Here is a 26323-nt window from a genome sequence, read left to right as displayed (position 1 = left end):
TCTAATCTAATGCTTGGTTTTGTATACCGAGACTTCAATCTAAGAGAGCTCGACTTGGTTTCCAATAGTTAGATTAAGCTGAAAGAAACATATTGAATGAATCTCAAAGAGGATTAATTACCAAAGTGTTTAGTAAACAGAATAGTTTTCAAAGCCTTACGAAAAGAAGAAAGGGAACCAGAACTTCTCGGGAAAAGTGGAAGATCATTCCAAAGTTGTGTGAACTTAAAGGACATAGAGAGACCGAAGAGACAAAATGCAGTTTTTAGTCTCTAGTACTAAAAGGAAGGAATCCCTCTCTTTAAAGTGTGCAGATTCACCTGTTTGTCTAGTCTCCTACGTACTGGGCGGCTCTCCAGGTTCTCTTGCATGGAATTTTCACTTTCTGATTGCCTATGTTATTTTAAAACTCCTCAGATTGCTTATTTTTAGTTTGAGGTTCTGGAGCTCCTATATTTTCTCCTTGTCATTCCACAAACAATCACGCTCCCCTTTTAAATGGCATATTGAGGCATGATCCCCCCCCCCCTTCCTCAGTACAAAGTCATAGTTAAGATTTTAGGTACATGTTTATTCATTGAAGTTTCTGCAAACATGTTGAACATGTTATTGCTTTGCAAATTGTCATATTTATAATATTTATTCTTCCTTATTTCACCTTGGGAATCTCAATATCCTTTGGCACATGTATAAGATTATTCCACATTGAGTGTATATAATTTATACTTGTGATATTAGTTTCCTGTGCAATTTCAACTTTTATATTTCTCTTTGAAAGATAAGTAGGATAAGTTTATTTTTTTAGGAGTTCATGTACCATACTACTCCCTCTTTGTTGTATTTTGCCTGCTATAGTACCGTCCAATTGCATCTCCCAACTGAACTGAGAGTCCAAAGAGCCCCCCGAGATCCTAGTATTGTTATAATGGCAGGGGGGAGGGGAAGGGGGATAAACAGAGGATAACAGGCAAATGTTTAGCATTACATCATTTCTCCAAACTTTGCTACAAAGTGGAAAGAAAGTGCCCAATATTGAACCGCTCTCTTTATCAGTCAATGATTTAATTATAAAGGTCATAAGAAAAAAAAAAGTTTATTAGAGAGAGAGAGAAAAAAAACCATGTAGAAAATAGGAAAATGGCAAATCAGTGGAGAAAAATGATATCTTTCATAAGTTTATTGGAAGACGTTGGCTTCCCCTTACAAAGAGAAAACAGATCCTTACTACAAAAAGTTTAATAATCACTTTAAAATGTGGTAAATTTGTTTCTTCAAAGTTTTAACCGATTGTTTTATGTATTAATTGTGTATTTAATGGTGTGTTTAATGCATTGTTTATGTTCAATTAATTGTATTGCACTGTCAAAGTTTGAAAATCAATAAAGATTTTTTTTTTAAAACCCCAAAACCAAAGTTGTAACCGAGGTCTGAATTCAACGTGTAGCCTCCAATAAAAATAGCCTCTATAGAAAACAAAGCGATTTTATTTTTAACATTATCCAGAACAAATCAGTATGATTTATTTTACTAGAGGAAATATGAACACTAATTGGCTGTGTTTTAAATGCTTGCACTTTCGAAATGTGTAAATACAACAACGGAGGTCATAAGTTACAAAACAGGGTATTTTATAAAAGAAAACTTCAAGTACGTGATGAAACAACAACAAAAAATAAAACTCAACCCCCAAACGGTTCTGCTAAATGAATATCGTTTTCTAAGTTCAGCTCTTTTTGGCTGGCTTCATTTGCAACATAGTCACTTTCACTCTGGGAGCGCCACTCTAAGGGACGTCGTTCTCTTAAACTGAACGCCCGGCGGAGCTCAGGCTCAGTCTCACTTTTTTTTTTTTTTTTGGTTCAGTGAAAGCAGCGAGAAGTTGGCGAACGGGACCTGCCTGGGCACCACCACAACACAGCAGCCAACCCCAGCTCAGACTGCAGCTTCCCGCAGCTGCGAGAGCTCTTTAACGGCTCATTAGCCAATGAGAAACACTAATGACCTCCAGCAGCTAGAACCTCCCGCCCCCGCCGCCTATTGGTCCCCTTTGATCAACAAATGGCTAATTATCATAGAGGGGCCTTTCTCCTATGCATCCCCCCGCCTGTCACTTATTCAGCCGGGCCCGCCTCTTGCTAGGAGCTGGCTGGAAGCGCGAGGCTCGGCGCAGAAAGCATCTCTGCCGGCTCGTTAGGCATCCAGGGAGTTTTTTTCCCCAGGAAGGGACAATATTCTACCTTGCACGCCCAGTCTTTTGCTCTGCTCGCAAGAATGGACGCAGACCGGGGGCCGGTAGTATGCTCATTTATCCGGGTAATTTCCTAGTGCTGGGGGGGGGGGATGTTTGCTGGTTGGGGGAGTCTGGAGATTATTTCTGGCTGTTTTATTCGCGGGGGAGGTGGAGGGAGGCTGCAAAACTTTCGCCCCCTCATCATGGACTGAGTGAATCATGGTCCTGCAAGCCGGGAGGCAAGAAGCCACATGGAGCCTAACGTGACCTGCTTCTGCGTGGACGCCAGCCCCTTCCACCCGGTGAGACGGAAGCTGCTGCTCGTCTTCATCATGCTCTTTCTCTGGCTCTACCTGTTCTACTGCTGCGCCGGCTCGTGCGCCGCCGCGGTCCCCGGCGCGGTCCTGCTGGGCTCCCCCAGCCTCGCGGACGGACGGCCGGGAGCCGAGAAGGCGCCGGGCGGCGCGGGGCTGCTTTCCAAGCTGCTGCTGCTGCGGGCCGGCCAGCCGGGCACGGCGCCCCGACCCGCTTCCGCGGAGCCGCCGGAGGCCGAGGACACTGAGCCCGGGGCGCTGGAGCCTGGCCCGATCTCCAGGTTCTTCAACGGCTCCGGCAGCAAGAAGCTGCCGCAAGCCATCATCGTGGGGGTGAAGAAAGGGGGCACCCGGGCGCTGCTGGAGTTTCTCCGGGTGCATCCGGACATCAGGGCGGTGGGCGCCGAGCCGCATTTCTTCGACCGCAACTACGAGAAGGGCTTCGACTGGTACAGGTACAAAGCGCTGATTGATTTTTGATTTATGAGACGGAGGAGCGCTGAGCTCTTCCAGGTGCCATTTCTTGGTCATAAAACTGAAACGCACCCATCGATACCTCGTAGCTCATTTGTCTCCTTTCTGTCTTGCTGCTTGAGCAGTCAAAGGCCGATGTCTTCCAAAATATATTAACAGTTGGCCAGGTTGTGGGTTGATTTGGACATAAATGATTTCTTTTCTCCCCCTCTGTTGTACATTTGATTTTTGTATTTTTCCTTCTTCACCGCATTGTCAAAGTCGGGTGTCTTCATAAGTTAAACAATAATTTCCTTTCCTTTATGTGGAGTTTATAGGAAATACTTTATTTTAATTCAGCTTAATTTTTTTTTTTTGGGGGGGGAGGGGGTAAGGAAGAGACATTGCGCAGAAAGTAGGTTATTTCTGTACTGAAGTTGCTAATAACGCTTCAGATGGGTCCTGCAAACTTCCACATTTTAGACTGGGCTAGTTGGGATCCCACAAGACTTGCTGGCAGCTGGGTAAGATATTTTACACCTCCCATTATGCATCGGTTGTATTGATTATTTCCGATAAATTCTTAGGGGGACTTCTTTTACTCTGATACAATCCATGTTAAATAAACCAAACAATTTATTTAAGGTTTCTTTTGAGCTATGCTGGGTATATAAACAATATTTAATGTGAGAATAATGAAAGTTAAGAGTTACTGGTTCATATAACTCTTAAATAAAAAAATAAACAAACAGATTTTTAGTGCAATCAAGTTCATGTAAACCGTTCTGAGCTCCCCTGGGAGAACAGTATAGAAAAGTGAATAAATAAATAAATAAATTTTAGGTTCTCCTTAGGGTACCTTCACCAGGGGGTGCTGAAAAGTTCTCACCCCAACCAACGAACTTCCTAAATTCTGCGTGTTATTTTGCCACTGTAGCTGAAAAGACTGTTATCTTATTTCTGTTAAGTGCCAATTTGCAGAAACAAAATTCCCTGGGTTGGTTTGTTTGGTTTTATTGGCCATTGTTTCGGATCATTGATTGAACCATATCCACGTCATTCTCTTCTTGGTTGGGCTGAGAACGTTTCAGCAACCTCTGGTAGAGCTCCACATAATATATAACATTTATATCAGACAGAATACTTCTTGGCATTTGTACTGCTTTGATTGGGTCAGTTTCATTCATCGATTCATTTTTATTTCATTCTTTAATCAGAGCCCAGGTCCAGGTTTGCGGAGGGGAGATCTTAGTCCTCCGGAGTAGTTTCGAGATTTTCTTCAATGGCTGACCCCCCTCCCCTCCAAGGTAGCCTATCGATCAGGTTTATCAGCAAATCCGTATAAAAATCCAGGCGAGGCGGAAGTGTTAGCGGCGGAGCAGTGATCTCTGCCGAGAAAAAGGGAATACTGCATCTCCTATTCCACGGCAGCTTCAAATAAAAGTGAATTGTTTTGAATTGACTCTGTGGCTGAAATTAATACTTCTAACGCATTTATCTTTACCAGTCCTTTGAAAAGAGATAGCTTGTGCTTTAGATCAAATTGATTGCACTAGTGACCTCAGTACACCTTTAATGTGCAGAGAAAAAAAGGAAAAATATAGCAAAAATACTCTATCTTATCTTCTTAAACTGGAGCCGTTAATCCCAGGATTCAGAGATTTCAGCAAGTTCTTTGAATTGCTAGACAAAAAGGTCCATCTCAAGCAACAGAATGCAGTTTGCTTTGAGTATTAGTAGATTTCGGAAAGGAAAGTCGGGTTAATTTCCATTTATTGGGTGAGATATCTGCAGAATATCCACCAGCTAGGATCGCACTTTAGTCATTTTCAACACCTTGAAATATTAACTCCCTTTACCACTTTTCTTTGCTGCATTGTTTAAGCGTATGTGACCTGTTTTCTTGCTGAAAATAGAAATGTAGTCTTTCTGGTTAAATGCATTAGTAGTCAGCTTTAGTTTTGCAGTGCTTTATTTTTAAAGATCAGAATGATTTGCTCTTAAATTTTCAATATTTCCTTTTGCCCATGTAAATAGTTTGGAACACAAGTTTTGCCTTATTTGTACTTCTATTGGACCATTGTTTTTGCCAAGGCTTTCTTAAGTGTCTCATAAAAAATGTATATATATTTTTCTTTAAACACTGCTCCAGTTGATAATTAAAAACAAAAACCAAAACCCAAAACCTTTAAAAACTACCAATGCACAAAAAGGGAACCAGGGTGTGGAAACAGATTCTGTGATCACTGAGTTTCAAAAATTGTTCCACCTTTTTTTTGTTTCCTGTGGTAAGTCTTTTTTTCCTAAATTTTCTTGAAAGATGCAGAAGTATTGAATTCAAGTATTGACTTTTGCCTCTAACCAAAAGAACCTGCTCACAAACACTTGGAATTGTTACAGGGGAAAACAATTGGTTAGAAAACTTAAGATCTAATATATATATATATATATATATATTTTTTTATTTATTTTATATGAACATAAACTTTTATGACAGGATTTTGGGCACTAAAAACAGTTCTGAAAGTTTGAGATTTTGGAAAAGAAGTTGCCTGCAGTAAAAGGCTTCATATTGGTTGATCTTGCAAGTCAGATTTTTGGGGCAATTTTTTGGTTAACTTAAATGTTCATATATATACATACATCAGTGAACTTTATCATTTCCTTCAAGATACTGACCCAGAAAGTAGCCACAGCTTTTTCATCTGAAGCTGTGCATAATCTATCACAATGTGTTGTGATTCATTAGGAACGATGATTAATTCAGTTACTAGGGGCCGCTGAAAAGTTCTCAGCCCAACCAAGAAGAGAACGATGTGGAGCCATGAAATTTACAAGTTATTCCACACTTTTCCTGACCCTTTTCATTTCGATAATATGAAATGAAACAAAAAAGTGTAGAATAACCTAAGTTTCATGGCTCCACATCATTCTCTTCGTGGTTGGGCTGAGAACTTTTCAGCGACCTCCCCCCCACCCCCACAGCACACTAATGCACACTGATAAATAGCTCTTGTCCAATCTCTATTTTTGTTTTGTAATTTAGTCCAGTCTAAAAGAACATAGGGATCCTTTTACTAAGGTGCGCTAGCCGTTTTAGCGTGCTAAGTGGATGCGTTGGCGTTTAGCATGCATTAAGACGGCTAGCGCGCCTTAGTAAAAGGACCCCATAATGGAAAAGTTTGTTGATTTTGGTAACAAAATAGTTTACAGTGCTAGGAACTGAGCAAACTTTGAAAACGAGCCCCTATATCTGTCTTCCAATGATCTTGTTGAGGGGATTAAGATGTTACAATAAAAATCTACTCGACCTGTTTCTCTTTTCATATGATTAATTGCTCTGCAGTAAATCAGGCTTGTAACTGGTTTGTACAGTTCACACTGTATGTTAATAATATTGACACTTTCTATAATTAATCGTAAAAAGCAATGCAAAGTAGGGAAAAACTAAATAAAAATTAGTTTACCAATTGGAAACATGACATACAATACCCCCCCTTTTTTTTAAGACATAAAAATATACAGATTTAAAAAAAAATGTATTTCTTTAGAAAGAAAATTGACCTATTAAATGTGCTCTATTTAAAGTGGCTTGAAATACTTGAGGCGATAAATAATTATTTAAACCCCCTTAATTAAATATTTTGCATTGCAGGATTGAGTGTTTTAACAGTTCTCCGCTGTCCTCATTTTGCTTAGTAAGGGCCATCCCGTGCATTGTTAACCTTGGAAATAATGACGATAGGTTTCAAATACGAAAGAGTAAAGCCAGTCTCGCACCCTTCCCAAACCTACCAGAGCGCCATAAGGAGCGAGGCTGTCAGGGTGATGGGAAGCGTGAACTGCCAAGCTCGTCTATGCTGAAAGAGCAGCCTAAGAACAAAAATGTTATTAGAGTAAGGTAATTGTAGGAGAAAAATGTAAACTTTTTATTAAAACTCAGTTCCAAACATCTCGGCTTTTAATTTATCCTCTGCTGCCATCCTTACTGCCTTAGGCCACAAGGATGCAATTTAAAAACCAAAACATGAGAACTCTGCTAATTGCATCAATTTACATAAAACTCTGAACTCGCAGCTCAGCTTGGAAGAGAGAATGTTCCGCATCCTATGATTTTATTCAAAGTTGGCAACGTTTACTATTGTTTTTTTAGAGGACTGACTTATACAAATCCAAGCTTGTGGAAGGATTTATATTTTAGCAGAGGCCTCAAGGTTTGTAACAGTTATTTAAACCTATAATAAATTGGGGGGAAAAAAAATCAACTGCCCAAAGTTCTTCTACCTCTAGGTAGAAAAGCAGCCAAATTTTATACAGAAAATACTTCATACCTACTACTCCTTAAGGGCCACGGTTTCATTTATAACTAGTTAAGACAACTGCAAGGTCATAGCATACAACTTCTGGTCTGTCTTGTCTAAAGTGTAAGATGCAAGAAGCAACTTTCTCTTATTTATCCTGGTACATAATTGTATAGATAGAGAATTGAAAAATTACTTCACTCTGCACGTCAGCTTCTGGGTCGGCTGAAAGATAATGAGGGTAGGGAAAATGAGAGTGTGAAAAGTAACTAATGACAATGGAAGAATTTTCACAAAACAATTCTTAAAGTACTTTATTTTTTTATCTGTGAATGATCTTGCGTCTTTTTTTTTTGTAACTACCATTAGAGCTTATCCCCCCCCCCCAAAAAAAAAAAAAATTAAAGTGATGCAAGAGGCCTTTTAATGTATGGGGAAAGGGGGGCAATTTTTGTTTGAATGTTTTGTTGGGACACCGCCTTTAGATGAAGTTCTGAAACCGCAGACGCAGCATTCTGCAGTGATTTCTCGTACAGCTGAAGGTGGGGAGTTGCTAGGTTTTTCTGGTGAGCATTAGGTGTCTCCTGTTTCAGAGTTTCTGCACAATTTGCGCAGCTGATGGTGATCTACAGTACCGACTACTTTCCATCTTGGTCTACTCACCGTTTTGATATGCCACGTTTCCAAAACTTGTTTATAAACTGAATCCGGGAGAAAACCCTGGCTCATATGAATAATGGATCTATACTGCCCCACACCATCTTCCAGGGAAACAGCAACACTGGAATGGTTAAGTAGCAAATGGTTTCATTAAGATTGTTTAGCTTGATAGAACAGTTTTGCAGCTTGGGGGATCCAGAGACAAAGTGGTTAAATTATTTGACGCCAAGTGCAAACTTTAATTGGAGTTTGTAATAGAACAAGAGCGTCTTAGCATTGACCCTTTTCTGTTGGGTTATGTAGGCTCTAATGTGTGTGGGTTTTCTGCCCCTCCCCATTATAAAAAAGACTAACTCTTCAGGACAAATCCAGGAAAAGAAACAGACCCCATCTGATACAGATTCATTACAAGATTGACACCAAAAGCTCTATTCAGTTTCTATATGATCTCATTCCAGATCAGTTCTGCAGTTTCACCTGTCTGTTCTTTGTCCCTGAAGTCCATTCTAGTAATCTTAAACTAACGTAACACATCTGCCACCAAATGCAATCTATCGTGCTTTTAAGTTGGTTATAATTTAGAAAGTTTTGTGTCACTCTTCGGTCAAGAAATGTTAGCCCAGTAAAAAGGCGTTGCCTCATAATTTTCTTTTAAAAAACTTGGGGCTAGATTCACTAAGCAAACCGATCGTGTACCGATCAGTTTGCTAGCCCTTTTGCAACCTGATTTCCCTCCGACCCGATTCACTAACTTGTGTATTGATCCGATCCTGATCCGTGCATGCAAATGAGGGAAATCGGCCTGCAAAGCAGGAAGGACATGATTCACTAAACTTTATTCTGGCACACCGACTGGCTGGCCAATCAAAAAACTAGCGACTGGTGAGGACCAGTCGCATGTGCTAAAACTTTGCTCCCTGCTCCGATTCTCCTGCTCTGACTGGGAGACATGCCCATAGCCCGCCCATTTGTATGTCCCCTTGCAGTTTGGCACCTAGGTGCTACCTTATAGAATAACACCTAGTGAACATAGATGTTTAACTGTCAATTCATGGTGTCTCTGACGTGCTTAAGTGGCACCAGTGTATAGAATTGCCTTCTATATTTACATGTTTTATTTGCTGTGTTACCTTTTCCTTAAAGTCTCCAAGCTAGAAGAATGCAGGAAGACAACTGCTGAGATAAAAAGTGAAAAAAAAAAGGAAAAAATATTGGTTAACATCCACAATCTTCCACACGGTGGCATAGCGAGGGTGAGAGGCGCCCCGGGGCGGTGGTGCCCTCCCGTGCTCTCCTCTCCACTCCTGCTCCTTCCCCCGCCTCCCCAACACCACACTCGCGAACTCCCTTCTCCCGTTCCTCTTTAAATCGTCACCAGCAGGAGCAGCTTCTCCTGCCTGCTGCTCGCGATGGCTTTGGTTTGCCCTCTGACATCACTTCCTGGCCCCCATGTCCCGGAAGTGATTTCAGAGGGGAGCCAGGTCAACAGCGGCAGGCCGGAGAATTTGTTCATGCTGGCAAAGATCTAAATAGGTATAGGGAGGAGGGAAGGGAGGATGCAAACATGGCATGGGTTGGGGGGTAGTGGAGAGGTTCCAGCGCCCTCACCAAGACGGCACCTGGGGTGGTCCACCTTCTTTAGTACACCGCTGCTTCCACACTTACTCTAGCTGTGATCAACTGCATGTGCCCTTCTGCTTAAGTTAGTCACCCTTATCTAACTCCTGTTACCCGATCTTATCTATATTTTACATGCTCCACTTCAGCTTTTGCCCTTTGCTGCCTATTGTGCATTGTGTTGACATTCTAAATAGCATGCTACATAAGGTGTACTGTTTGAATATTTTACTAATTGCCTATGTCCCAGTTGTATTTGCTGTACACTGGGTGAATGTCTTCAAAAGGGTGGTAAATCCAAACAAAGACATAGGGCCACTTTTACAAAGCCGCGTTAGCGACTGCTCTGCGCTAACAGCCCCGAAGCCCATAGAGAATTAAAGGGCTTCGGGGCTGTTTCTGCGCAGCTTTGTAAAAGAGGCCATAAGAACATAAAAATTGCCGCTGCTGGGTCAGACCAGTGGTCCATCGTGCCCAGCAGTCCGCTCACGCGGTGGCCCTCTGGTCAAAGACCAGCGCCCTAACTGAGACTAGCACATTCCGGATCAGCAGGAACTTGTCTAACTTTGTCTTGAATCCCTGGAGGGTGTTCTCCCCTATGACAGACTCCGGAAGAGCGTTCCAGTTTTCCCTACTGCAGGGGTGTCAAAGTCCCTCCTCGAGGGCCGCAATCCAGTTGAGTTTTCAGAATTTCCCTAATGAATATGCATGAGGTCTATTTGCATGCACTGCTTTCATTGTATGCTAATAAATCTCATGCATATTCATTGGAGAAATCCTGAAAACCCGACTGGCTTGCGGCCCTTGAGGAGGGACTTTGACACCCATGCCCTACTGGAAGACATCCAGAAGTGCAAACGTTTCACTGTTTTGTACAGTGTATGTATTATTAGTTAAATGAAACCACTGGGAATAAACTTGCAGGTCTCCTACCTCCAGTTTGTGAGACACTAAGGGCATGAAAAGTGCCAGAGAATATATATATATTTTTTTAAAGAGAAGTTCCAAGAATTCTTAGATCTGGCAGCATGGAATATATTTAGACATTTTTAATCCAGGGGCGTGTGCACGAATGCATTTTATCTAGGGGTGTGTCCTTGTTAGAATCTTTTTGCACTCTCAAATCCTGAAAATTGTAGTATATATCGGGCACCAAATAATGCAGTTGCCGCAGGAGAAGCGCCATAAATAGCTATCTCGGTTTTCTTCCTGTAAAATCCCATTGCCAAATAAATTATTACCATATTGTTCAGCTTCATAGTCCTGCAACAGGGTAAATGTGTTCAGTCTTGTGTAGAAGTACAGTTGCTGAGTCTTTCCTTGCTGTGTACCAGGGGCCGTTGAAAATTCTCAGCCCAGTCAAGAAAGAGAATGATGTAGTGTCATGAAACTTTCAAGTTATTCCACACTTTTCAGTGATTTGAAATGAAATGTGTGGAATAACTTGGAAGTTTCATGGCACCACATCATTGGTTGGGCTGAGAGCTTTTCAGCAGCCTCTCCTATTGTGATGTCATAATGCCTCATTCCACCAATGCCTAAGAGCCAGCCTTTTCGGTGATATCACAATGGCTTGGTTTCCCTATACGTGTGCCCATTTGCCTTATTGAAATGAAAGTGTCAAGAAAAGTGAAGAATACTTTGTAAATTTCATGGCTCCACATCATTCTCTTCTTGGTTGGGCTGAGAACTTTTCAGCGGCCCTTCGTACATATGTTTCTTCTGTATTAGTTTTGCTCTGACTCTTGTGCTTACACTGATCGGTCAGTTTTGCCCCATTAACTGCAGATGAGCGATTATACCCTGAATAGATTTTCACTTTCATATTTCTGACTTTCTAAACGAGACTATTTTTTTCCTCTTTACTTTTGATGGCCTGTAGAATAAGAGCTGAAATTGCAAGGTTTCTTTTCCTGTTTGTAAAACTTCAGTGAATGTAATAACCAAATGAGAGAGACACAGATGGCAACAGTTGCAGGAACTTGTCGATCTCGTTCAGCCGGGGCTTTTTTTTTGTTGTTGTTGTTTGTTTTCAGCGGTAAACTACGTTTTAGCCCATGTTCATGAAGTGGCAGTAACTAAGATTAGTGTTCTAGCAGTGTGCAGGGAGTGCATAGATTTTGCTCAAATGTTATTGCTTACTACGCAAGCGTAATCTTGTAATAAATAACACTAAGTACTTTTCAAGCATAAAATTATAGCTTTGTTTATAATTATACCTTGCATCTCAGTTGACTGTTTTGCCTTGTTACAACAGCAGTTTAAATTCCAAGCTACACCCACAATTGTCTGCCGGTAATTTTTTTAAATATATTTTTAACAAAGCTATTTGCTACGAAGGACCCATCTTCAAAATTAATAGAACTTTATATAACACGCGTATGCAATATAATACTTATGAGTTATGGAAACCCTGCCTCAGGAAGAGTCAGAGTCACTCTCTAAAACTGGAGAAGTTAATGGAGAACAGTTTTCATAAATGGTAGTATCCAAGTTAATAGAACATTAGTGTGTGTGTGTGGGAGGGTTGTTTGTTTTATTTCTATATGTATTTATAAATTAACCCTCTCCCCCAAAAAAAAAGAATTTGAATTGTGCTGTAAGCAGTTTGGGGTGATTCTTAGGAATTGGCAAAGTCAAATATTAAACATGAAATAGAATTCAGCAAGCATCCATTGTGTGTGCTTTAAGTGTGGTATTTGGTTGAAGAGATTGTTAAAAATGACTGTATCCTTTTTGTGATGTCATAGATAGCTCTTGTGACATCAGTCACATATAATTGGTCAAAGGTAGTTTGTTGCATTCTATGTTAAAAACTGAATTAACTTGCTAAGAAAAAGTATCCTCAGCCAGGCTTTCCAAATGAGATGCATTTAGTCAACTTATATTTATTTATTGGGATTTATTAACTACCTTTAAGAATTTGAAAATTCCAGAATCTTCCTACCCACAGGTTCTTAAGATTTATTATCTTCCAAAGAAAGTTAAGGCCCTCTTTTACTAAGCCATGGTAGAGATTTCTACCATGGCTTGGGGAATTTATGAAGAGTAGCAAATTTGGGGGTTCTTTTACTAACGCCCTCTTTTACTAAGGTGCGCTAACCGATTAGTGCGCGCTAATCGAATTAGCATGTGCTAAATGCTAACGCATCCATAGACTAACATGCACGCGTTAGCGTTTAGCGTGCGCTAAATCGATTAGCACATGCTAATCGGTTAGTGCACCTTAGTAAAAGAGGGGGTAAGATGTGTTAAGAAAAGGGCATGTTAATATATAACTTTCCCAAGCACTAAGTCCATTTCTAGTGTATTCCTACAATAGGGCATTTTTATTTTACAGCTTCTGTGCTAATTTTTTAACTAGCATGAAGGACTTATAAAAATAACACTGGAGTGCTTACCGCCTCCTATTAAAAGGCACTAAGGCCTAGATTCTCTATAGGGCACTGATATCAGTGGCTGCCTAAAAAGCAGCTGATTGCATGTCAGTTATGTGCACGGGGTGGGAGGGGATGTGCACAGATGGATCAAGCACTGGTTGTCGGGTAGACTGCAGAGGGTTGGAGTAAAGGGTCAATATTCTGATTGGCGGGGAGTCACGAGCGGTGTGCCGCAGGGATCGGTGCTGGGGCCTTTACTCTTTAACATATTCATCAATGACCTGGAAAAGGAGGCAAAGTGTGAGGTTATAAAATTCGCAGACGATACCAAACTGTGCGGCAGAGTTAAGACCAGGGAGGAGTGTGAGGACCTACAAAGGGACCTGGACAAGCTGGAAGACTGGGCAAACAAATGGCAAATGCGATTCAACGTGGACAAATGCAAGGTCATGCATATAGGGAAAAAGAACCCGTTGTTCAGCTACAAATTAGGGGGGGTATTGTTGGGAGACAGCAGACTCGAGAGAGACTTGGGTGTGCTGGTGGATGCATCACTGAAGCCATCTGCACAGTGCGCAGCAGCCTCGAAAAAAGCCAACAGGATGCTGGGCATCATAAAGAAGGGCATAGCAACCAGAACACGGGAAGTCATCATGCCATTGTATCGAGCGATGGTACGTCCGCATCTGGAATACTGCGTTCAGTATTGGTCGCCGCACCTCAAGAAGGACATGGCGGTACTTGAGAGAGTCCAAAGGAGAGCAACGAAAATGGTAAAAGGGTTGGAACACTGCTCATACGCTGAGAGGCTGGATAGGCTGGGGCTCTTCTCTCTGGAGAAAAGGAGACTCAGGGGAGATATGATAGAGACCTTCAAGATCATGAGGGGCATAGAGAGGGTGGATAGGGACAGATTCTTCAGACTGAAGGGGACAGCAAATATGAGGGGGCATTCTGAGAAACTGCAGGGAGACAGGTTCAAAACAAATGCAAGGAAGTTTTTTTTCACCCAAAGGGTCGTGGACACTTGGAATGCGCTACCGGAGGAAGTGATCAGGCAGAGTACGGTACAGGGATTCAAGCAGGGATTGGATGGATTCCTGAGGGATAGAGGGATCATGGGATACTGAGGGAGGAACTGGTATGTAACACGGGTGTAAGAAGTTAACCAGGAAATGAGTAAACCAACCTGGTCGTGCATGTGTAGACCGGAGGGCTAGGACTTCGATAGGAAGGCAGGACTTAAATGGGAAACCAAGGTGGCAGGGGAGTCCCTTCTGATGATTCAGACAGGTCTTGACCTGTTTTTGGGCCACCGCGGGAGCGGACTGCTGGGCAGGATGGACCTGTGGTCTGACCCGACAGAGGCACTGCTTATGTTCTTATGTTCTTATGTGACGGCACGCTATAGAGAATCACACCTCTGTGAAAGATAAGGGCTGGAAATGTAAGCCAGGGTTTCCTGGGTCTACATTTTCAATGCCTATCTTTGCCATGAATCACTCCTATGTAGGTGCTTTAGATTGCCTAATAGCATTTCCAGCATTAGCCACGTCAATAGTGACATTAGGCGGCCTAAAGCGTCTCTATAGGTGCGATTCTGGCGCCGATTTTTGCAGGCACCAGCAAACGCTTTGAAACTGAGTTAAAACATCATTTGAACCGCATTGTTAACTGAATATGGGCACCTGCTGATGCCTAAAACATTGGTTCCGGATAGAGAATCCAGGCTTGTGGGCCTAATCATATATAATAAAATGCTAGAGCGCGCATGCGCTCTCTAAAATTCGTGCGGTGTGGCGCCATGAGGTGTGTTTCTCTGGCAGCATTCTAACCTCACGGCGCATGCAGGGGCTGAAGGCGCGCGACTGTGCTCTCTCCCTGTCACCGCCCGCCCTCACTCACCGCTGCCTCTCACTCGCTGCCTGCCTGCGTCCTCGCCGTGTCACCTCACTTGCCGCCGCCGCCGATCCTCTTCAGAGCAGCCTGCGATCGTGGCCGGCTTTAAAGAACCTCGCAGGCCGCTCTCCAACCTCAGTAGCACGCTCCCTCTGACGCATGGGATCGCGTCAGAGGGAACGTGCTACCGAGTTGGAGAGCAGCCTGCGAGGTTCGCTAAAGCTGGCCACCATGATCGCAGGCTGCTTTGAAGAGGAGCAGGCCAGAAGACGCCGGGATGGAGGGGAGGGTAAGAAGGGGATCAATACCGGGAGGCAGGGGGAGAGGGAAAGGGGGCTGCTTTGGGGGGAGGGGTGTGCTGGGGGGAGACAGAAGGGGCCATGGATAGGGAGAGGGAAAGGGGGCTGCTTTGGGGGGGAGGTGTGCTGGGGACAGACAGCTTTGCTCTGGGGGGGAAGACAGAAGGGGCCATGGAGAGACAGGGAGAGGGAAAAGGGGCTGCTTTGGTGGGGAGGGGTGTGCTGGGGGGAGACAGAAGGGGCCATGGAGAGATAGGGAGAGGTGTGCTAGGGACAGACATCTTTGCTCGGCGGGGGGGGGGGGGGGGGCGGGCAGACAGAAGAGGGCCATGGAGAGACAGTTAGGGAGAGGGAAAGGGGGCTGCTTTGGGGTGGAGGTGTGTCCTGGGGGCAGACAGCTTTGCTCGGGGGAGGGAGGGAGACAGAAGGATACAGACAGCGACCAAGGAGAGAGAGATAAAGAAACACAGACAGGCACATCTATTCTAGCACCCTTTAATGTAACGGGCTTAAAGACTAGTTCTATATAGGTTGCCTAATAAATCAGTGCCGACTGGTGCAGCGCTAAGCATGATTATATAAAAGTTAGGTGCACAGTAGAAAATCACACTTCGCATTGCCTAAGCAACATTTGGCATCGCTGGGCATCCTACCTATCTTTTAGGTGCACTGTATTTATTCCAGGGTTTTCTTGGCCTAACTGCATGTACCAAACCATACCATATTGTTTCTTACACCCTTCAAACGTCAACTGGGAATCATTGCGGCTTACATAAGACTAATAAGGTTATCAGCATAGACATTATGAATCATAGCAAGACTATAATGAAAACAGATGCGTTTTTAGCACCTTCCTAAATTGAAGATAGAAGGAGGTCAGGAGGCAGTTCCAAATTTTGGGGCCTTGAAACTCAAAGGTGGATTTGAAGAGTGATTTCCTCTGATGCATTGGTCCTCAATTAAAGAGCTATGTGGACTGTTGTTACTTATGGGTACACAAGTTAGGCACACAATGGTTAAGACAAAAACGTACACCTAACTCCAAAACACGCCCATAGTCCACCTCTAACCATGCCCACTTTTTGGTAGGCACTTTGGACAAGGCACCTAACTTTTAGAGAACCATAGGTACCAAGTTAGGCGCCTGTCAATTAATTTCAATTAACATCAGTTATGAGATATTAAGTGTCAATTATTGGCGCCAATTAAGAACATAAGAACATAAGAATTTGCCTCCGCTGGTTCAGACCAGAGGTCCATCCCGCCCAGCGGACTGCTCCCGCGGCGGCCCTCCAGGCCTATCACCTGTGCAATGGTCCCTGACTATTCCTATAACCTACCTCAACTCCTATCTGTACCCCTCAATCCCCTTATCCTCTAGGAACCTATCCAAACCTTCTTTGAAGCCCTGTAACGTGCTCTGGCCTATCACGGCCTCCGGAAGCGCGTTCCATGTGTCCACCACCCTCTGGGTGAAAAAGAACTTCCTAGCGTTTGTTCTGAACTTGCCCCCTTTTAATTTCTCCGAGTGCCCCCTTGTACTTGTGGTTCCCCACAGTGTGAAGAATCTGTCCCTGTCTACCTTTTCTATGCCCTTCAGGATTTTGAAGGTTTCTATCATGTCTCCTCTAAGTCTCCGCTTTTCCAGGGAGAATAGCCCCAGCTTTTTCAACCTGTCAGCATATGAGAAGTTTTCCATACCCTTTACCAGTTTAGTTGCTCTTCTCTGGACTCCCTTAAGTACTGCCATGTATTTCTTGAGGTACGGCGACCAGTACTGGACACAGTACTCCAGATGCGGGCACACCATTGCATGATACAGTGGCAAGATGACTTCCTTCGTCCTGGCCGTGATACCCTTCTTAATGTTACCCAACATTTGGTTTGCTTTCCTTGATGCCGTCGCGCATTGTGCCGACGCCTTCAATGTTGTGTCTACCATCACCCCCAGGTCTCTTAAGCCTATTAAGTTAGACACCTACATGGGTTAAGAGTGCTGTTGTAGGCTCTTAACTTTAAGCATTCTTTATAGACTTGGGGGGTTGGTATTCCTGCTTTAACTCAGTGTTAATAAGTTAGCATATGCTATTGGTCAGCATGCAAGATGGGTAATGTTTCTATGCCTCTTCTTGAAATTATTTTGAAAAATTGTGAATGCAAACAGGCAAAATACTGCAAAATACTTTAATGTATTTGTGGCAGCCTGTTCTTCATGTGCTAAGTGCATGTTAGGGCTTAATGCCCTTTAGTCAAAGGGCACCTTAGTTCTACTGATATGTCAGTCTGGCTTTTTATGTCTGGTTCCACATTTCTTTTTGTATCCTTATTTGATTTTTAAAGAAACCAGAATATTTTCCTCCTGTCCATTATCCAAACCCACTTTTTATTTATGAAATTTCAATAATTATACACAAGGATACTCTTGAATAGGATAAAACCATTGGAAATAGATTAGCAAAATGACAAAAGGCAAAACATAGAAACATAGAAGATGACGGCAGAAAAGGGCTACAGCCCATCAAGTCTGCCCACTCTGCTTACCCACCCCCTGTCTATGCCCTAATGACCCAATTTCCTTATCTTGACCCTCGTAGGGATCCCACATGGGTATCCCATTTATTCTTAAAGTCTGGCACGCTGTCTGCCTCGATCACCTGCACTGGAAGCTTGTTCCAATGATCAACCACTCTCTCTGTGAAGAAATACTTTCTGGTGTCGCCATGAAATTTTCCGCCCCTGAGTTTGAGCGGATATTAACATTTCCTAAGTCATTTCATATTAAAGACAGGGAAAAATGCTTGAGTTCCTGAATAAATTTGTGTAAACTGTTCTGAGCTCCCTTGGGAGAAAGGTATTGAAAATTGAATAAATAACTTTTTTAGAGACATTTATTTATCAGTCCCATATCTTTTCTTTCTCTACACATGGTTCTAATGAATCTGCAGAGAGATCCCGGTGAACCCATTCTTTAACTTTTGTTGGAAGATGATATAGCTTAAGAACCTATGGGTAGGAAGGTTCTGAAATTTTCAAATTCACAAGCAAGTGTTTTCTAAACATTCCAGCTGATGATATTCTAAGAACTTTAAGAAAATTAATCAGACATAGATTTCTTGCATGTACAGGCAGTCCCCGGGTTAAGAACGAGTTAAGTTTTTAAAGCTGTTCTTAAGTCAGATTTGTATGTAACTCAGAACTTCTAGATTTTAAGACGTTTGCTGCTTATCTCTGCTCCCAGTAGTGCTGCCCGATTCAGGAAAAATAATTTTGATTCGATTTGATTTTCCTGCCCAATTGGGTGTTTTTTTCAAACATCCTGGTGAGTTTATTTTATAGCCTCTTCACCCCCTTTGCCTTCTCCTAACCACACTGGTGCTGTGGTGTAAACAAAATAAACAAACAAAAAAGACTTTTCCTCTCTCTGTTAAATCCTAGCTCACGTTTGCGGTCTAACACCAGCTCTGGCAGGATACATGTTTCAAATCTGACATATTGTAATCACAAAAGGAAAAATAAAATTAGTTTTCTACCTTTTGTTGTCTGATCATTCAAATCTTGTTGGTCCCAGGCTCTGGTTGTCTTCTGATAACTTGCTTGCCAGGGTCTCCTTCTTTCTTTTTTCTCCGTTCTAACCATCCATCTGCCATCTCTGTCCTCCCCTTCCATTTCCCTTCCCTCCCCCAGAGGTTTGGCATCTTTCTTTTTTTTCGTCTCCATCCACAGATCCACCTTTTCTTAACTACCCTTTCATCCAGCATCTCTCCCTCCTTCCCCACCACTCCAGGGTCCACCATCTCTCCCTTTCTTTTCCCAACTACCCTCCTATCCAGTATCTCGATCCCCCCTCCACACCATCCCTTGTGTCCAACTTCTCTCCCTTTCTGTTCCTTCCCTCCCTAAATCCCATTGTCCATCATCTCTCTTCCTCTCCTCTATTTTCAGACCCATTATTTCTTCCTCCCAAAGTCCGGCATATGCACATCTCTTTGAACCCCCCCTTCCCTCCCTCCCTCCCTCCATGTACTTCTACACCAGGGCCCCCCTTCCCTGGTCTGTCCCCCCCCCCTTGAAGGCCTGCATCTCCCCATGAAGACCTGTCCCCCCTCGAAGGCTTACATCCCCCACGAAGACCTGCCTGCCTGCCTGTTCCCCCCCTTTGAAGGCCTGCATCCCCTCCAAAGGCCTGCCTGCCTGTCCCCCCCTTTGAAGGCCTGCATCCCCCCAAGGCCTGCCTGCCTGTCCCCCCCCCCCCCCCTTTGAAGGCCTGCTGTTCCCCCTGGCCTCCAGAATCAATCTCCCTAACTTCAGCAGCCTGCAATAAGATCGCTGGCGCTAGCGATCTTTGCAAGCTGATGAACGGCTTCAGAGCGTCTTCTATCTGCTACGGTTCCGCCCCTTCTCTGACGTCAGAGAAGGGACGGGACCGCGGCACAGAGAAGACGCTCCGAAGCCGTTCAGCAGCTTGCAAAGATCGCTAGCGCCAGCGATCTTATTGCAGGCTGCTGAAGTTAGGGAGATTGATTCTGGAGGCCAGGGGGAAGACAGGAGAGCACAGCAGCAGATAAGCCACTACCCGACTGACTCTCCCCACTCGCCCTCTAAAGCAGGAGCGGCAGGCCAACAAAAGGCAGCGCTACCACTCCTGCTTTAGAGGGTGAGTGGGGAGGGTCAGTCAATGAATCGGGAGGCCGATTTTTTGGTGGGGTAAATCGATTCAAATCGGGCAGCACTAGCTCCCAGCTGACAAAAGGGCCAAATGTCCCTACCTGTATTCCCTCTAAGGTACCTCAATCTCACACTGTTCTTAATGTGGCCATGCATCATTCCTGAATCTACTACAGGAGAAGTGTAGGAGTCTATGCCACTGAAGTAGCGCTCAGTGAAATCAAATGACGCTGCGACCACGTTCTTAAGTCTGAGTCGTACTTAAGTCGGAGACTGCCTGTATTGCATTTTCAAGACTGTGTAGTTTAGCATGGAGTAAAAAAATAAGTCTACTTTTTAGACGATAACATCATAAAATATCCCATACTATCAGATAGCAAGCCTAGTGTCCAAACTTATAACTTTTCCATTTTGTATTTTCAAGGGGTACTATATCTAATCTATCTATCTGCAAAGTATTATAATTGAAACACATCTCTTTGAGGCCCTTTTACAAAACTGCAGTAAAAATGGCTTTTTTTTTTTTGTATTAATGATCATATATGATGTTGCCATTAGCTGCACCACGTTGAAAAATTACCAGGTATGCATTTACCATCACCCATTTTGTGGACAATAAAGGCCTGGATTCTGTAAATGTTATTGGTGGCTGTCTAAAAAAAAATGGCTGCCGATCGCATGTCAAGCAAGCAACGATGCCGTTTGCAGAATCACGGCTATGTGAAAGGTAGGCACTGGAAATGTAGGCCAGAGTTTTAAAGGCCCACATTTCCAGTGCCTATCTTTCACGAGAATTGTGCCTAATGCCACTTCCAGCGTTAACCATGCCTGCAGCGGTGTTAGGTATCTTAAGGTGCTTCCGTAGGCGGGATAATGGTGTCCTTTTTGGAGTCACTCTTAGGTGCCTCTGTTTTTTTTTTTTAAATTGAGATTAAATTGGTTTTTAATCAACGCAGCCAATTAGTATGCTGATTAAGCCAATGAAAACCAATTAAATTAGGCAGCAGTAGGGCACCTACCACTGCCTAACTTTGGTCTGTTTTTAGAATTGGACCCTCAGGGCCTAATTCTATTAATGGCATCTAACGCCTTGGAGCTGTTCAGCATGGTGCCTAAGTGGTCGTAGGGGTCGCTAGGCATTGCAATCCTTAGGAGCACTCCATTTAGGCCAAGGTTTTCTTGGCCTAAATGAGTGTTCCTAAGGTCTCAGTCCAGGCCTAAATTCCACCCCCTGATCACTCCCACTTGCTCTGTAGGCCCGGTAAGTGCCTCAGTGTGGACGCCTACCTCAAAGTGGTATGCGCCTACCTGCAAATTACTTTTTTTAAATTGTTTTTTGGTTAAAAAATACTTTAAAGAAGTTTTGGGGATGGCTGATGTAGACAATTTGCCTTTAACAAACTTATACTATATTCCTCAGAGGAAAAAAGTTTCCATAGAACCGGGTATAGACCAGTTGGAACAAATTGAATTTGATTTAACTGGTTTCCTGGAAGATTCACAGGATATAATTCCAACTAGGTCTACACTTCTTATAACTTGTACAAGAGAGATAGATAAATCCTTAATTATGAAAGCTTATTTTCAAAATAAGCAAACTAAATTTTGTGGGGAAAGTGTTTTGATTTTTCCAGATGTAGCCCAAGCAACACAATTAAGAAGAAAATCCTTTTTGGCATTGAAATCTAGGGTGTTGGCTTTGGGAGCTACGTTTTATTTAAAATTTCCTTGTAAATGCTTGATTAAATTTAAGGATAATGAATATATTTATTGGGATTCTATGCAATTGGAGCAATTTTTGCAACATCATGAAACTATTTCATCTGTCCCTACATAATTAATACTTGGAGTTTTGAAATAATTAACACTAATATGGTTGATCTTCAGATCATGTTTATTTTTGAGTTGTTACTTAAGCAATATTTGTTTGCTATCTCTCAGTTATGTGGACTTGAGGAATCTTGTGATAACCTTTGGTTTTAAAATATTTTTCTTTATTTTTTTGTGTGTAAATTCCTTTCTTTTATTATGTACAAATAATAATGTTTAAAAATTTGAATAAAAAAAAAAAAAGGAGAGGCAAACGATCGAGTGTGTTACCATCTTGGTGGACTTTGATCTGACCTGGTTTGCAGCGCTTCATTGACAACAGAAGCCGGACAGTCGGGACCTGTTTCCCTGCGGGCACCCAAGGAGTCAGACGTCCTGACGTCACGTGGGTCAACTGAAAACAACATTTGACCATGAAAAAGCAAGTAGATGCCGTGGTACAAAAGGGTTATTACACATTATGGAAGCTGCGTACCATAAAACCATATTTTGCGTTTTCTGCTTTCAAACTTCTAGTTCAATCACTGTTGCTGAGTCTTCTTGACTATTGCAATATAGTCTATTTAAAATGCTGTAAGAAAAATGGCTAGGCTTAGATTAATTCAGAATACGGCGGTGAAATTGATTTATGGCTTGAAGAAATATGATCACGTGGCACCCTTTTACCGCGAACTACACTGGCTTCCGGTGGAGGCTCGCGTTTTGTTTAAGTTGGGTTGTATTTGCTACAAAGTCGTGTATGGTATCGCTCCAATCGACGTGACTGATAGATTCCTTATAGCATCTTACAAACACAGAAGAGGATCACACGCTTTGTTTATTCTTCCATCTGTTCAAGGTTGTAAGAGTAAGAAATCTCTAGAACGTACATTAGCATTCAGGCTGCTTTCTTATGATAGGGAATTTCGACCATTGCTACTCAGTGCTTGTTCTTATAGACATTTTAGAACTCAATTGAAAACATATCTCTTTTCAAAGTATCTGATGAATTAAGCTATATGTTTCTTAAGTCATTTTATTATTAATCTTTTGTTAACCGTTGAACTTAATAAGAACATAAGCAATGCCTCTGCCTGAGGTCCATCATGCCCAGAAGTCCGCTCACGCGGCGGCCCAACAGGTCCAGGACCTGTGCAGTAATCCTCTATCTATACCCCTCTATCCCCTTTTCCAGCAGGAAATTGTCCAATCCTTTCTTAAACCCCAGTACTGTACTCTGCCCTATTACGGCCTCTGGAAGCGCATTCCAGTTGTCCACCACTCGTTGGGTAAAGAAGAACTTCCTAGCATTCGTTTTGAATCTGTCCCCTTTCAACTTTTCCGAGTGCCCTCTTGTTCTTTTATTTTTCGAAAGTTTGAAGAATCTGTCCCTCTCTACTCTCTCTATGCCCCTCATGATCTTATAAGTCTCTATCATATCCCCTCTAAGTCTCTTCTTCTCCAGGGAAAAGAGACCCAGTTTCTCCAATCTCTCAGCGTATGAAAGGTTTTCCATCCCTTTTATCAGACGTGTCGCTCTCCTCTGAACCCTCTCGAGTAACGCCATATCCTTCTTAAGGTATGGCGACCAATATTGGACGCAGTATTCCAGATGCGGGCGCACCATCGCCCGATACAACGGCAGGATAACTTCTTTTGTCCTGGTTGTAATACCCTTCTTGATTATACCTAGCATTCTATTTGCTTTCTTAGCGGCCGCTGCGCAGTTTATAAGTACTGTACGATGTTATGTTATCTTTTAGCAAACTTGTTACAAAAGTTCTAGGACACGATTCTACCTGGACACCATAGTCTGAGAAGATTAAATCGTGTTCCCGTCCTTTTGTCATCATTACAAGTGTACCTATTGAATTTTTGTTAAGAGGATAAAAGAAAATAACTGCTTTTTAACACGTAAATTATTTTCCTGGGCTGGGATGAAGAAAAGGGACCTGAAGAAGCAGCTGAGCTTTTCACATGAGTAATCTGCTGAGACACTCTCGGACCATTCACAGCACAGAAGTTACAGCGACATGTTTGTGAATGAAAATGTGTGTTTGAGCCAACAGATCAGCAACACATTTTGGGAACCCAGCAAAAAAAGTTTTAACATGGTGTGTGGAAGAAACAAAGATATTCAGCCATGCAGGAGCCAGGGGAGTGGGAGAGGTTGCAGGGAAACTAATCCATGTAAGCATACTGGCTAACTTTTTTTTTTTTTTTTTTTTTCTGGGGGGGGGGAAGTAATGAAACCAGCATGTTAACCACTTCATATGAAAATATTTCTGATGACAGAACAGAAATCAGATACATGCATTACTGAAAACTAATTATAAGTTACACATGGAATTAGTGCCATTTTAATAAGTTTCACATTCTGGACTTTTTAAACTCTTTGCCCAGGATCCAAAATTAAAGAATAGAGTACAAAACAATTGAGCTTTGAAAAACTGCGTGAACTTGGTTTAAGAATCCGTTCATTTTTATGCCTATCTTTCCTTCCCTATTTGGTTGTTTAGACGAGATCTTGCAATTGTGGCCGGAAGTTCAAATTTACCCCCCCTTTCACAAAGTCATGGTAGCGGCTGCCACACAGCAAACGTTCCAGTGCCCGTTAAATCCCTATTGGCGTTGGAACGATTACTGCAGCAGCAGTCGCTACCACGGCTTTGTAAAAGGAGCCCTTAGTTATTGGGTAGCAGTGGAATGGACATACCTGTTTTCATGTGCACATGCAACCTTAACATTGCTTAAAATGTGATTCAAATGCCTGTTCTTTTACTCTAGAGCTGGATTGTCCAACGTTGGTTCTCGAGGGCCACAATCCAGTTGGGTTTTCAGGATTTCCCCAATGAATTTACATAAGATCTTTTTGCATACACTGCTTCCATTGTATGCAAACAGATATCATGCATATTCATTTGGGAGATCCTGAAAACCTGACCTGGTAAAGGCCGAAGCTGGTCGTCTCTGTTCTAGAGCAAGTGTTCTCAAGCCAGTCCACTGGACACACCCAGCCAGTCAGGTTTTTAGGATCTCTACAATGAATAGGCATGAGAGAGATTTGCATATGATGCAGGTAGTTTGCATATTCATTATGGGTATCCTGAAAACCTGACTGACTGGGGTGGGGAAATGTACAGAACTCCGGTGCTGTTCTTTACACATGCTGGAAAACACTGGGTGGAGAACCTTTTTTTTTTTTTTTTTTTTAAAGCAACCAAGGCTTAACTCTAACAGTATGCAAATTATATATATATGTATATATATATGCTGTTAGTGTTGAACATTGGTCTGTAAAGGGCTCAGAATGTTCCTGGTGCATGCCCACAGATGCTGTGCGGTACACCCAGCTCTTGTGCACATGTCCAGTGAATGGGGTGTGTCTGTGTGTGTGTGTGTAGGAACAACCCATGATCAGCGGAGTGCATTTGGGTAGCAGAAAATGGTATGGGGAGGTGTGCCTAGGGTCACCAAATGTCCAGAAAAACCTGGACATGTCCTCTTTTCAGAGGACTGTTCGGGTGCCCGGAGGGATTTCCAAAACCTGGCAGTTTGTCCGAGTTTTGGAAGTCTCCGAACTCGGGGCTGCATCTGGAGGCACTCTGTGTACAGAGACCCTCCAGACCTCAGGGAAGGAGACATGAGGTGTGGCTGGGGGTAAAATGGGGTGGTTACAGGTGTCCTTTTTTTTTTTTTTAGAGGAAATCTGGCAACCCTAGGTGTGCCATGCAGCCATGTTTCCTTCTGCCCTGTTTTAAGAGGCTTTGTGCAGTAGCTCGGCTATAAAAGCACCCTGCCCTAACAACTAAAACCTACAGACAGCTTTTTATAGAATTAGGAAGGTTAGTGAGCATACCTAATTTATTAATTTATTTTAAAAATGTCTATCCCGCTTATATACTAAGCAGGTTACAATACCCACATTCATAATTAGGTAAGAACAACAAATTCGTAAGATTTACAATTCAGCAAGTCGAACGTTTAAATGTAACTCATCTTGAGCCACTACTGAAAATAAATACATGTGCACATAGATGAAATTATTGAAAACATGTATGCACGTAATCAGCATATAAATGTTAGCCCCTGTTATAGAATTACTTCTTAATGAAATAAAGCAATAAATGGTACTTGCCTACCTACCACATTTACAGACACAATAAATGAGACAGCAGGAGGTGCCATGAGTCTTACTGATTAAAGACCTGTTTAATCAGCCAGGGCTTTGGTTTCCTACAGAATAGCATATACTTTCCAACCACAGATCAAGTGGGGCAAAATTGCTAAGTCTAATAATGGTTTAGCAGAAACAGAGAGACAATATATGGATAGGGATGCATATTTTTACTTCATATGAGTGTGTTCTAAAATGAAACCTAATGAAATGGGGGGAAGGGGGAGAGGGGGAGAGGAGTTAACAAAAACACCCCCTTCCACTTTCCTAAGAACCATGCCTGCTCTTGGATGGTTGTGCAGATGAGACATTTATATATATATATATATATATGTATATATATATATATATGTGTGTATATATATATATATATATATATATATATACTAGCTGATGCCCCGGCGTTGCACGGGTATTTAATTATAGCAATAACACTGTAAATGGATTCAAATAAAGATACTTTATAGTGGTGAATGAAAATATTTTTTTTACAGCTTAATAAAAAGTACAATATTCAAA

At 42.5% G+C, this 26323-nt stretch overlaps 1 protein-coding gene across 1 annotated transcript in view; it reads left to right on the top strand.

Moving 5' to 3' along the window:
- Positions 1-2414: 2414 nt before the first annotated feature.
- The window catches only part of LOC117368084 (heparan sulfate glucosamine 3-O-sulfotransferase 3B1-like), a 67200-nt gene continuing 43291 nt past the window's right edge, over positions 2415-26323 (top strand). Inside the window, exon 1 of the mRNA XM_033961377.1 lies at positions 2415-2999. Coding sequence (XP_033817268.1) covers positions 2482-2999 — 518 coding nt within the window. The 5' untranslated portion in view covers positions 2415-2481. The remainder of the gene's footprint in view (positions 3000-26323) is intronic.

The sequence above is a fragment of the Geotrypetes seraphini genome, chromosome 10 (genome assembly GCF_902459505.1).
Source record: "Geotrypetes seraphini chromosome 10, aGeoSer1.1, whole genome shotgun sequence".
Classification (NCBI taxonomy): domain Eukaryota; kingdom Metazoa; phylum Chordata; class Amphibia; order Gymnophiona; family Dermophiidae; genus Geotrypetes; species Geotrypetes seraphini.
This window is presented reverse-complemented; position numbering and strand designations above follow the sequence as displayed.